At 34.5% G+C, this 12,802-nt stretch overlaps 2 protein-coding genes across 6 annotated transcripts in view; one reads left to right on the top strand and one right to left on the bottom strand.

Moving 5' to 3' along the window:
• Positions 1–768: 768 nt before the first annotated feature.
• Positions 769–10,067, bottom strand: LOC112462970 (ras-related protein M-Ras-like). Of its 4 annotated transcripts, XR_003041734.1 has the most exons (5): positions 9,768–10,067; positions 9,128–9,451; positions 8,575–8,891; positions 8,242–8,478; positions 769–3,294 (listed from the first exon to the last, which is right to left on the bottom strand). XR_003041734.1 is itself a non-coding variant. In XM_025029070.1 (4 exons), exons 2-4 carry the CDS (start codon positions 9,315–9,317, stop codon positions 8,389–8,391), a joined length of 597 nt encoding a protein of 198 aa, XP_024884838.1. In that variant the 5' UTR covers positions 9,318–9,451; positions 9,778–10,067; the 3' UTR covers positions 7,580–8,388. The 4 variants fall into 4 exon arrangements, 3 of the variants coding, with proteins under 3 accessions (XP_024884838.1, XP_024884837.1, XP_024884839.1); XM_025029070.1 differs by lacking the exon at positions 769–3,294 and having other exon boundaries at positions 7,580–8,478; positions 9,778–10,067; XM_025029069.1 differs by lacking the exon at positions 769–3,294 and having other exon boundaries at positions 7,580–8,478.
• Positions 10,068–10,460: 393 nt separating this feature from the next.
• Positions 10,461–12,802, top strand: part of LOC112462968 (116 kDa U5 small nuclear ribonucleoprotein component) — a 4,495-nt gene continuing 2,153 nt past the window's right edge. The window contains exons 1-5 of one of the 2 annotated variants that reach the window (XM_025029067.1): positions 10,461–10,674; positions 10,769–11,062; positions 11,285–11,556; positions 11,639–12,330; positions 12,411–12,640. In XM_025029067.1, the coding sequence (XP_024884835.1) occupies positions 10,817–11,062; positions 11,285–11,556; positions 11,639–12,330; positions 12,411–12,640 (1,440 nt within the window). In that variant the 5' untranslated portion in view covers positions 10,461–10,674; positions 10,769–10,816. The remainder of the gene's footprint in view (positions 10,675–10,768; positions 11,063–11,284; positions 11,557–11,638; positions 12,331–12,410; positions 12,641–12,802) is intronic. The other variant, XM_025029068.1, reaches the window with a different exon arrangement.

Genomic DNA, 12,802 nt, shown 5'->3' on the forward strand with positions numbered 1-12,802 from the left:
GCAAATGCGCACAACGTGCCCGAGAGACACGCGGAAATAAAAATGGAATAATAATTGTCGGAAACGCAATACGTCAAGTTGGACATATTTTTCCGATATTCCATCTTGATATCTCGTCGACGCGATATGTGTCGAGTTGACTAGAGAGAAATCAAGATACGACGCGAAGAGAGACACGTGGATGCGGGACGACATTATTGTTCTAACGACGTGAAACAATTTTCCGCATTTGTCGCATCTCGCTCACATCGCGATTGACTCGTCGTTAAAGTTATCTCGATTTACATATAATTTTAAACATGCGCATGCGAATTATAACCAATACCACAATGAACGTCCGGAATGCTTTCACGATCAATATTTTAAGGATTCCGTATTTCTAAAAGCGTTTCTCCTGACACGAATCTGCTTTCAGATTTGGAAGATAGTAAAATAATCGTCAGGTGTCATTCAGGACGACATTTAACCTCACAATCAGTTAACGTCACCTGCCAAAAAAGAGGATTTAAATGAAAAAGATGATTCTTCGTGACAGTGACATCAATCTCTACATCTTTTATAATTTCTATTCTCGTGTTTATTTATATGAATCATACGTGCTAGAGAAAACTACCATATTTTTATCAATCTATTTTATAAAAACATATTTGCGACAAAACGGGAAGAAAATATTTCAATATGTATATTTGACATATATTTATTCTCGTTTATTGATGGGCCATAACATTTATTATTCTTTAAACTTCTATTATCTTTTTTATATCTCGGCATCTTTCGCTCGTCATCCCAAGTTTGTTTTCTCTTATCCTTTCACAAAATATTAATTAAATTATTAATTAAACATGACGAAACTATTCCTTATAATTGGTATCATACGTTTAACTCCTCTCTTCCTTGTGCCTGTGGAAAGCTGGTACTAGCGGTTGCATAGACCGCTTCTATTTAATCTCCATTTCTCATCACATTATCACATCACATTCAGCAAAGCTAAGCACGAAGGTACACATCTCTACTCGAGAACGAGTGCAGGTATAAGGGACTAGACATATTTGAACTGGCACAAGCAGTTTGCAGGACCGAGTGATACCAGCTAGGGATTTAACGTGTCATAAAGAGCTTAGAATTTACAGCAACAATCGATATAAATAACTTTGTTCTTAATATATACACATATATCGGGAAAAGAGAAAAACAGAGTTTTTGCAAATGTTTTTGTTTTTAACTTATTTACGATTACTTCCGCACCGTCGCGATTGTCGCGAATCAGCTTACAAATAGTTAACGAAATTCGATCGAAAGAGAATATATAGTGACATAAATTAAATAGAATGCAGACATAAGAGAGATGAAAGAGAAAGAGAGAGAGAGAGAGGCTAAAAATCGACTTTTGTTTACTCTGCGTCGACTTGCGTTTCTGAATAGAAAACACTGGGCAATTTTGCGTATCGATGGAGCTTTGCCGTGACTATCTGCGACGGCAATGACATTCGCAGTTACCCGTTACCCTCGCACGTGACCCTCGAAAACGGTCATGTGCTCGGTACTCTAAACTTAGCGGGGTGCTTTTCTCTAATGGCGCAGCGGCGTTTATTGGCCAATTGGATAGGTACGCATGCACCGCAACGCTTGCTGCTCGTATCATGGTCGAGTGGTATTTATCAAGCGATCAGCACTCTAAGCGGGTGCTGGTCGCGCTTGAATTTTCACACGGCTGTAGGCGTCACGATTCTAAATAGCACAGAATTTAATTATTATAATTATTATAAATCGCGTTTGTAATTGTATAATAATTGCTGTTGTATACATTATTGTACTAAATGAATTGTATAATTGCGTGGGTTACTTAACAGAATCCAAAATATATATCGTACAAGGCAATAAAATATCGGGGATCGATCGGAAAGCGATTTTAAGATGTAGTTTGCTTCAAGTTTCCCAGATACTCTCCATCTAATCGAAACGCATTGAAATTTGCGTAATATATCGATGTGCTATCGTATGTGTATATATAGCTGTAACGATTCGAATGCTAAGTACAGAATATCATAATGGCTCGATTTACATTATAACGGTCAATCATATATGATGTATGCGGTTTCATGGCGTCGCGTCGTGCGCTTTCTGAGGAGATTCTTTTTCTAAACACAAGTTTGAGATCAACGAGAAAAAATATGTTAAATAATCTTAATTCTTTCATATTAAACAGTTTACAATATAAACGTTATACGTTATGCGAATCGTAAAAACCTCTACTATTTGAGATTTTGTTTATCACGCTAATTTGCGATATTCGTGGATATCATAAAACGAATCACAGAATGTCGGATCTTTTTCGCATAATTTCTATAATCGTGTTTCGACGCGATAAAATAATTAAGGTCGCGTGCGGTTAGTATTCCAAGTGCCGTGCAAATTGCAGGCGATCGTTTTAGTTTTTGCGAGTGTTTGTGTTGTACAATTTTATCGAGGAGGTGGAAGTTTGACAGGCATCAAACGACGACTGAACAACTATGAGGTGAATAAATTATTATATTTATTTTAAAAATAAATCACCGGGATTCGGGAAAATGATATCAAATATACTGTATAAAATTATAAATAGGCCAATCGACTATATTTTTATATTGTATCTTTACACTGATTTCAGTTGGGTTCTTCAATATTATATATAGAAATGCGATTATAAATATGGGTTTTACTTTTCTTTATAAGCTCGACTATTATTACTAAAGTTATGAAACATTGTGTCAAAATATAATATGCACTTTAACGTGTGTGTATTCTACGTTTTATTTTAAGTTGTAACTTATGATTCTTTAAATTCTTCTACAAAAATATTGTCTTTTTCAAAGAAACAGACGATATTTTGCAAAATCAACTTCTCAATAATGTTCACTCGAGTTCAAAACTTTCACTACTTATTCGAGAAAAAGAAAAAAGCTATGACAGCCTTTTCTGCAAAATTTATACAACTAAAATGTCAAACCTCTAAAAGAATTATCAATATATTTTAAGTTTTAAGTCGTTGACAACCAAGTATTGGTTTTTTTATTTTTACAGAAGAAAGCGTTTTAGGATATAAATACAGCTATTGTCATCTTATTTTTCTCTCTTTTATTAAAATAAAATACTTGGACATATCTTCTTTTCCTTCATTTATTTCGCATATTCTGCTATTGGGTCGAAAGACCCAGTGTTCGTCGAGTGCACTTACTTATTTACCTGCTTACTTATCTTCTATATAGACCTGCCAAGCTCCCCAAGAACCGGCTGCACGTTCCTTTTGGAAAATTCCTAAAAAAATATATCCGTGATACACCCACTAGATTCTTACAAGTTACTATCTGAACTACATTTTAATATTATAAATTACAATATACTTTGGAATGTTTTTTATTAATCCGTAAAAGATATGCCAATAATTATTATAAATTTACGCGTGACAAAATAAAATAATATTGTGTGTGAAATTGCACAAGAGCTACTGTATTTCACGAAAGATCCGCGAGAGATGTTTCTAAATTTATTGGCGCATAAATCTTTTTCTAGTCAAGTTATTCTTTATAAATTTTAGTTCTTCCCAGTTTCTGACAAGTTGATACGTGAAGTTTACTTTACTTTTACTTTACCTTTACCGACACCAAGACAAATTTCGCAAGACTGCGCATAAGGATATATACTCAGATCAGCAAGGATAAACGATCACGAACAAACATTTACAACGAGCATGAACGAGGGTAACCAACTTTTTTTTTTATACATATTAAAAAGAGTTGGAACGTATTCGTCGATGTATATGTATTATATTACTCGTTTGTACTCGCGACACCATTCACGCTCACTGAAGCAGGTTCAATCGCGCTCTTTACTCGGTCATGCAGCTTAAAATAGAATAAAATACATAGTAAGGGAAACATTGTTGTAAACACGAGTTATAATTTAATATCCAATGTACGTCATACATACAGACTGGCATGGTTAGTGACACGCTTATGCGCAAACACGTACGAACAAACACTCGCACACACGCATCAACAAAAAAATAGTTGCACGCATTCACATGCGTATACATATGCGTATATGTATGCCTGCACACACGCATATGCGCTTATAATATATACATATATTATATTTTATACGAAAAATCATACATATGTAACATATAATATAATGTATAACAGGATATACATTTTCACATATTTTTCGCAGTACACAAGTATATATGTGTAAGTATATATTCGCAGAGCGAAATCGAGAGAAAATTCTCGTTTTGTTCATTTTTTCAAAATATATAAATTCTCGTACCTCTCTCTTTCTCTTGTTATATGTATAAATATATAACAAGAACGGTATGTTGCAAAATCACACTGCTCACGTTTAATATTAATTACACTCTCTCTCTCTCTTGCTCTCGCTCTCTCTTTCTTTTTCTTACTACATGTATCATCGTTCTCGTGTACATTATTCTATAATTTCCTTCTGCAAGAATTTACACAATAATGATACTTTACTATTTGTGCAGACGCGACGAATGTTAGTAGTAGATTTGGCGAACGACAAAGATGAACTCTTAAGAAATAATGTCCCTATAAATATTATCGAAATGAGAAATCAGCCGTCGTCCTCACGGCTGGCCTTTCGATGACGACTCTCACAACCTTCTGCATACATTCACTAGAATCTTTTTCGTATTTTCAATATCACAATGGTTCAATATATTGACTATTTCATAGATAATTTTCTTTAACTTCTAGAAGCGTGTTGTGAACATATTATCGATTTCTCACCCTGAATGTGACTCTTTTTTCTTTTGTTATTTCGCGACGCGAATGATTATTGGTTAAATGTGCACTATATGTGTATATTTCGCGAACGTTTCTCTAACTTCAATCTCTCAACTGCCGCAACTGTCCTTCATTTTTAAGTGATAATAAATCAAAATTTTCTAACAATAATATTACATATGTAAAATAAAACAATAAATAGAATCGTTTATGAAGCGTGATAAACATAAACTGCGAGATATATAGGAATACTTCCGTTTCGACAGAAATATTTTCTTACAAGAATTTTTGCTATTAGCTTTTTTCGATTGATTATCAGTTAATGCATATTTTACTTGACAGATTAATTAAATTACAGATTCGTAAAATAAATAAGTTTATCGGCTAAAATAACGTTTTAAAGTATGTATAGCGTAACGTAAAGCATATAAAATAGATATATTATATATAATTTCCATATAAAATAGATATTATACATAATCGCTAAAACAATTTTGCATTTTGTAGCTGTACTATTCGACTTATCGGCAAATAACAGCCTGACGCCTTAATTACAGTTTACATAAACCCCTTTTTATCATTTATTATATCTATATGTATATACACTATCTATATGTATGCTCAAGTATACTCGAATCGCGTTTCTATTGTTATAAAGATGCCCTGTATCGCGCTTTCAAATTTCCATTTTTGGCCTCGCTCACGTGCGTAAGTGGGCCTCATCCGCCCACGCTTGGACACGACCCTGCACGTTCCTTGCCTTTATGCCTCCTCCATGGACGGCGATATAAAATGACGTAGCTTTATTACAGATCATATGACACGTGAGTATCCGAGTATCCGAGGAACGCTAAAAAGCTTGAGTATCTAAAATTTCAAACGAGACACGCGCGAGTATGGCGCAACCTCGACCTCTTGTAACTTCATCCGATATACTGATTAAACGCCTTTAGTTTGACAACCGTTGCAAGAATAACGATCGAAATATCCTCACGGTCATAATAAAAATGAGTTTTTGTGCATAGTTCAGATATCATAAAATATATCATGTTTCGCACAACAGGGCTGTAAAAGTTTGAGGGTTACAAGTTCTTCCTTTTTTACTTTAGCTTTAAAATGATATATTACTAGGAGATGCATACATTCGCGATAAGATGCCCTGTTTTTAATCTTAAATATACACATATTACATATATACTTAATATAAATAAATACACACTTATAAGTCTGTTACAAAGACGGCTTGATTTTTAAATAACGCATTATTATGTTTCACCGACATTATGAATTTAACAAAAGATATTTCGAGTAAAGATTTAGAATTTTGAAAAAAAATGAGGTGCTTTATTATAAATTTTGTGTCAATTTTTTTCTACGATTAATAATATCGGTGAAATTAAATTACGGCATTTAAAATTGAGCTATCCTGCATATATTTTTTCGTGCTTTTACGCTCAGACTCAAATAGTTTTAAACAGAGCGTTTATCAGTATGGACAATTAAGCGATATATTTTTACATTTATAATTAAACGTAAATACTACAATGTTCAAAGTAATTAAGGAAACACTTTTTCGGCTAACTTTTTGAACATTATAAAAAAACTAAAAAAGTACATATTTAATATGTACTTTTGTACTACTTAAATCTATAAAAAAAAGTTTGTCAGATACCTGCCAGGTAATTGCCAAAGTAATCCTCTGATCGTTTCAAACAGTATTTTTTATGTTCTCTGAATAAAATTATTATACGATGAAAAACAGTGTTGTGCGATAAAATCAATGTCGATACGTGATGTCATTTTTTATGGCACTTTCGCAGATTGCGATAGTTAATAGCAACAATAGAAATTTATAGAGTACGTAATACCAATACCCAAAAACTATGTGACATATCAATTAAGTTACATGTGCGAATATAATGAGATTTTGCATAATAGCAGAATTCTTACGTGCTATGATCTTGCGTGTATAGTATATAATCATAATAATGTATCATGCTGATGTAGCATGTCAAATATAGCATGTCCATCCATAAGAGAAGCGTTTATATAGCGTTATACATAGATAAAATGAGTAGAAAGTTTATAATTTTACATCGAAATCATAGCGTGCGAATTCGATTATATCGCAACACAAGAGAAAGTATCGTAGTTTATGTGCAAAGATATGCGTGTGTAAAAAATATGATCACGCGAAGTCTCTTAGCCTCTTCGCAATTATAAGTTAGATTAGATTATACATGCGCGACCTGTGTATAAGAGACAAGTGTAAAAGACCGTAGTGTCGAAATTTTTCACAAGCTTGATAAATAGATAATCTATATCGAGTGTCATTTCAACATATAACATCAATTTTTTAGCTTATACAAACGCGCACACATGTAAAGGTGCTTTCTTAAATGTATAAACTAATATAGATTCTCTTTTACATTTAAACACTAATATAGGCCATGGCATTATTCTTTTAGTATATATATAAAAAAATCTGATATACGTGAACATATAAAGAAATATAAAGCGTGAATTTATTTAAAAATGTATCAAAAAATAATAAGTCACTCAAACGATTATAGTCAATTATAAATAGAATTCAACATTAAACGCACCTAATACATGTATTATGCTATGAGCAATGTGAAAGAATTAAAAATAATATTCAAACATTCTTGGCGCATAAATACAACAAGAATTCTTAGATTCATTAAGTGGCACCATAATTAATTATTTGACATCTAAATTATTCTATCAATATTAATAATTGATGATAACAAACAATTATAAATATAAGATACATACTTGTTGTAATAATAAATGTAATTAGTATAATAATGCCATCCTTCAAATTAAATATCTCTGTCAATTTAAACAATCAAAATCAGTCTCAACATTGCTCTATATATATATAAAAATATATATGTAGCAAAAAATAGAAATAATTTTTGTAGGAAAACAATATCGTAATTAATAAAGCCACTTAAAGCTATAACAGCTATTTGAAAAGTGAGCTCGATATCGACGAAATAATTGTAGTCATTTTATGACAAGGATTTCTCTTATATCCGAAGAAGTAAAAAACTTGTAATATTATGTTTTGTGCAATAAAAAACGCTCAATTTCATATATATATATTCTTTTCAATGGTAGAAAATTTGATGTGTACACGCACACATGGATACAGATGTGGTCTCATTTTATCATGCAGAGAATGGACAGTCAATGTTTCCAATGCTTACTTTTTGCCACAAATATTGTGATAAATGAATCCTAAATTAGATTTAAAAAATCTTCTAATTTAATTTGCGTAGCATTGGCGTCAGAGCCTTCTTGTTTTTCATTGGCACACTTTCTGATATATCTACTCTCCATAAATATTATATCCACAAGGTATAAAAGAAAAGATACTTCATAGCACTCATTAATGCTATGATATAATAAAGAACAAAAAAGTCATAGATACCTATAGAATACTTGAAGAAAAATTATTCTCTCTGATGAATTTTCTAAACAAGGACGTACTTTTCCAGAAGCAAAGGCATTGCACGATTACGATACAGCACCATGGTTTTTGGTCTTCTTGCGCATGTGCGTAGTTTCTCTTGAAAACTTATAAAATGTTACACTTTTTCGAACGTCGTCGCTTTTTTTGATTTTTCTCCAATTCGGCCGGAGGTTGATTTCTGATAATGCGAACAACCTTAAATAATAAATATATTGTAAATATTTATACAACATAAACGAAATAACACATAAACGGAAATAATTTAATAATCGTCTCTTTTATTATATTTACCTCGTGAAACGCCGCGTCTACATTCAGTGGTGGATCTTTGGCAGAAGTTTCAATATAAGGTATGCCCAAACGCTGAGCCAATTCTCTTCCCTGTTCCTCCGTGACTTTTCTCAAATGCACCAGATCGACTTTGTTAGCCACCAATAACATAGGATAAACATCTCTATCTTTCACTCGTAAAATTTGAGTATGAAAATTGACGATGTTTTGATACGATTGTTTATCAGTCACAGAATATACCAAAAGAAATCCATCACCTTTCCGCATATATTGTTCACGCATAGCACTAAATTCTTCCTGACCAGCTGTATCTAACACTGCAATAACACATAAATATTCATTCGTAGTTAGAAAAGTCATTTTAACGTTCCATATTTCTGACAATGCATCAACATGCCTCCTTCATTATATTACATAAGTTTCTAGTTGTTAAACATTTTTTATTTGGTAATGATATAATTTTGAAGAAATATAAAAATAATTTAATATATATAATACACTGACGATAAAGAAAACAATCAAGTATCTGTAGCAGAGATATAAAAGCATTTACCATCCAAGATACACCACTGTTTGTCTACCTCCGCGTGTTGAATATAACTATCCTCAATAGTTGGATCGTAGTCTGCGACAAACAGTTTCTGAAAATACTGTATTGTGAGTGCGCTCTTGCCGACACCTCCATCTCCAACTACGACCAGTTTAAAGGTCATAAGGTTTTCATTGTTTGGAGGACGTGTCATTCCGCCTCTCGATCGTCTACTCCTTTTCCGTCCGCTCCTGCGTCTACCTATCCTGTCAACTCTTCTAACGTGTCTCTTTGGCAGTGCAATCGCTCGTAGGTTGGCGAGTTGTGTCTCGTTCGACACGGAAGATCCTGTAACGACCAAAGCTTTTAGGGAACCTGACCTGCGAGAATGTGAACGTAAACCCAAAAATGCACAAAAATATCCAATATTGTAAGGAATACGCTAACGCGGTTATTTACGCGTAAAAGTGGAGAACGACAAAACGCGGCATCGTCGGCGTAACGAGTGTGCCAATCTCGCGAACTTGTGTCCTCGTCAACAGACAACAGACGCTTACAAGTTTTGTGGCGATTCACAGTTCACGGTTCACGCGCAACGGTGAGAGATGCGATGAGATGCGATTAATTGTTTCACGCAACGTTGAATTACCATAACGAAACTCACCTTTGCTCACCTTACATGATCCGCCACTTCTGCTTGCTCCTACTACTCGTGCTAGTCGTGCTGGCAGCTGTCAGTCCGCAAGTACCCGACTCCCCCGACTCCCGAGAGTCCCGACCCGAGTACCGTGCGCAAATATAGCCACGCGCTCGCGCGCGCGCGTATGTCATGCGCGTGCATATGCAAAAGTGTGTAGTGTGTAGCGAAATTATATATGCACACATACACTTTCGCACTCACGCGTCACGACCGTCAAGTATTCACGGCACACCACACAGCGCACACAGCTCACTTCACGTCGTGCGTCGTGCCGGTCGTGCGTCATTGACGTGAAGCGCGCTGGGGGCTGCGGGCTGCACTCTGAAGTCAGTGTAGTCTGCACTCTGCAGTGTGTCGCGACTGTCGCGATCGCGAGTCGCTGCGACGAGGCAATACCAACTTTACCGACATTTGTCCAACCAGCGATTTGGACATATTTTCAATTTCCGGGTATTCAAAAACACTCAAAATATTACTTTAAATATCTAAATATGTACTTTAATTATGATATCGTGATATTAAAAATATAATTGATGCATTAAACATTAATAAAACGTAATGTATTAATTTTAGTTACTTTTAGTACTTTTTTCAAGATTATAACCTTTTAGTTGGCCATTTGTGTGAATCAAATTTTACTGATTTCAGAATGTTTTAAAATGTGTACTTGTTTAATCGTATGCTTGTAGGTTATGCCGGGTGAAACGCGTATAATTCAGTAAATTAATCATCTTATATATGATTGTATATTAATAATAGTGATAAAAAATATAGTGACACGTTTAATGAACAAATGTGTACATCGTGAGTTGCGAGTGTGCACATACATCAAGTATAACATAATTTTAAGTTAGGTTAGGTTACATTCCATGTAAGAAAATGTGTTTAATAGAATTTATATAAAAATTAAAAAATTAAAACGACGAAGAAATAAATTTGGAAAGTTTAAATTAAACATTTTGCAGGAAATATTATTTCTTTAAATATTGAAAACCAAATTTTAAATCATCAAAATGGACACGGATTTATACGATGAGTTTGGAAATTATATTGGTCCTGATCTGGCGTCGGAGAGCGAGGATGAAAATGAATATAGCAATGTTGGCGATGACACCGAGGATAGAGAACGATCGGATGAAGAAATGGAAGAAGACAAGGATGAGTCACGAGAGCAAGTGGACCAAGGCTCTTCTATGGCGGTTGTATTGCACGAAGATAAGCGATATTATCCCAGTGCCCTAGAGGTGTATGGACCTGAGGTATAACAAGCTATTGATTAATATAAATTTTTATAATTTAAAACTATGAAATGTTGATATAACTTATTGTTACAATATATATTCACATTTCTGTTTTATGGTACCAATTAAAATATAAATATTTCTGTGTTCTCTTGTTTTACTATTTTCAAGAGTACAATAAATTGTTTTATTCTCTCTCAAGCTCTTTAGATATATATTTTTTTATGTAAATACTTTTAGGTAGAAACGCTTGTGCAAGAAGAAGATGCCCAACCGTTAGATAAACCACTAATAGCACCTACTAGAAAAGCAAAGTTTCAAATAAAACAGCAACAGTTGCCTGAAACGACGTATAGCATTGAATTTTTAGCAGATATGATGGATGCGCCGCATCTTATTAGAAATGTAGTTTTGCTGGGACATCTTCATCATGGCAAAACTACCTTAGTCGATTGCTTGGTACAACAAACGCATCCTTATATACACAGCACAACCGATGAGAAACCATTGAGGTATCGCTCTAGAAACGGTCCAACTTTTACTTATTAAACCAATCGTAAAAACAAAATGTAATTTTTATTTATATGTTATCAGATACACAGATACATTATTTACCGAGCAACAAAGAGGCGTCTCCACGAAAGCTACTCCCGTTACTCTCTTGCTGCAAGATGTTAAATCTAAATCATATCTTTTAAATATATTTGATACACCGGGCCACGTGAATTTCTCTGACGAAGCGACAGCTGCGATCCGATTGTCGGACGGCGCGATATTGATCGTTGACGCGGCGGAGGGCGTGATGCTGAACACCGAACGTCTGCTGAAGCACGCGATTCAGGAAAAACTCGCTTTGACAGTTTGCATAAATAAGATTGATCGTTTGGTATTGGAGTTGAAACTACCACCCTTGGACGCTTACTACAAATTACGACATATTATTGAGGAGATCAACGGGCTAATAGCATTGTACTCTTCGGATACCGAGAACCCTGGCTTTGTTTCGCCTGCCGTAGGAAATGTTTGTTTCGCTAGTTCCGAATATAATGTGTGCTTCACTTTGAAATCATTTGCCGCGCTCTACACTAGGAACTATCCTGGACTTAATGCCAACGAATTCGCCAAACGACTCTGGGGTGATATTTATTTCAACCCTAAAACACGGAAGTTTACTAAGAAACCGCCGCATAATACTGCGCAGCGAAGTTTTATTGAATTTATCCTGGAACCTCTGTATAAGATATTCGCGCAAGTCGTCGGTGATGTAGACACAACATTACCCGATGGTAAATCCCATTCTTCCTTTTTCTTATTTGTTATAACTCGTTACTTGGACAGATAATTATTACACACGTTTCGTTCACAGTTTTGGACGAACTCGGAATACGATTGACATCCGAGGAGATGAAAATGAATATACGACCATTGCTGAGACTTGTCTGCACGAGATTCTTAGGAGATATGTGCGGATTAGTGGATATGTGTGTCACTCATGTACCAAGCCCGCAAGCACACGCACCTACTAAAGTACAGCACGTCTATACTGGCCCGATGGATTCGCCTCTCACGCAAGACATGGTTAACTGCGATCCCGACGTTAGTATTTTAATTTCACCGTCACACGTTACTGCTTAACTTAAGTAATTTAATCACATCAGTAGCATCAATTGTAATGAAGATATTTTATTAATAAGAGGGATTAAAAAATAAAATTTCAATTACATTTAATTAGTTTTCTAATAAATAGAGAAAACTAAT

The sequence above is a fragment of the Temnothorax curvispinosus genome, unplaced genomic scaffold, assembly GCF_003070985.1.
Source record: "Temnothorax curvispinosus isolate PA1 unplaced genomic scaffold, ASM307098v1 QBEX01012986.1, whole genome shotgun sequence".
In the NCBI taxonomy this organism is placed as follows: Eukaryota; Metazoa; Arthropoda; class Insecta; order Hymenoptera; family Formicidae; genus Temnothorax; species Temnothorax curvispinosus.

What these genes read in the sequence shown, in the direction of transcription:
- LOC112462970 (XM_025029070.1), bottom strand. Translation starts at nt 9,317, where the DNA reads ATGACACGTCCTCCAAACAATGAAAACCTTATGACCTTTAAACTGGTC. An exon ending in ACAGTGGTGTATCTTGGATG is followed by an intron (nt 8,892 to 9,127) that starts GTAAATGCTTTT and finishes GTGTTATTGCAG; the next exon opens with TGTTAGATACAGCTGGTCAG. An exon ending in TAGACGCGGCGTTTCACGAG is followed by an intron (nt 8,479 to 8,574) that starts GTAAATATAATA and finishes TTATTATTTAAG; the next exon opens with GTTGTTCGCATTATCAGAAA.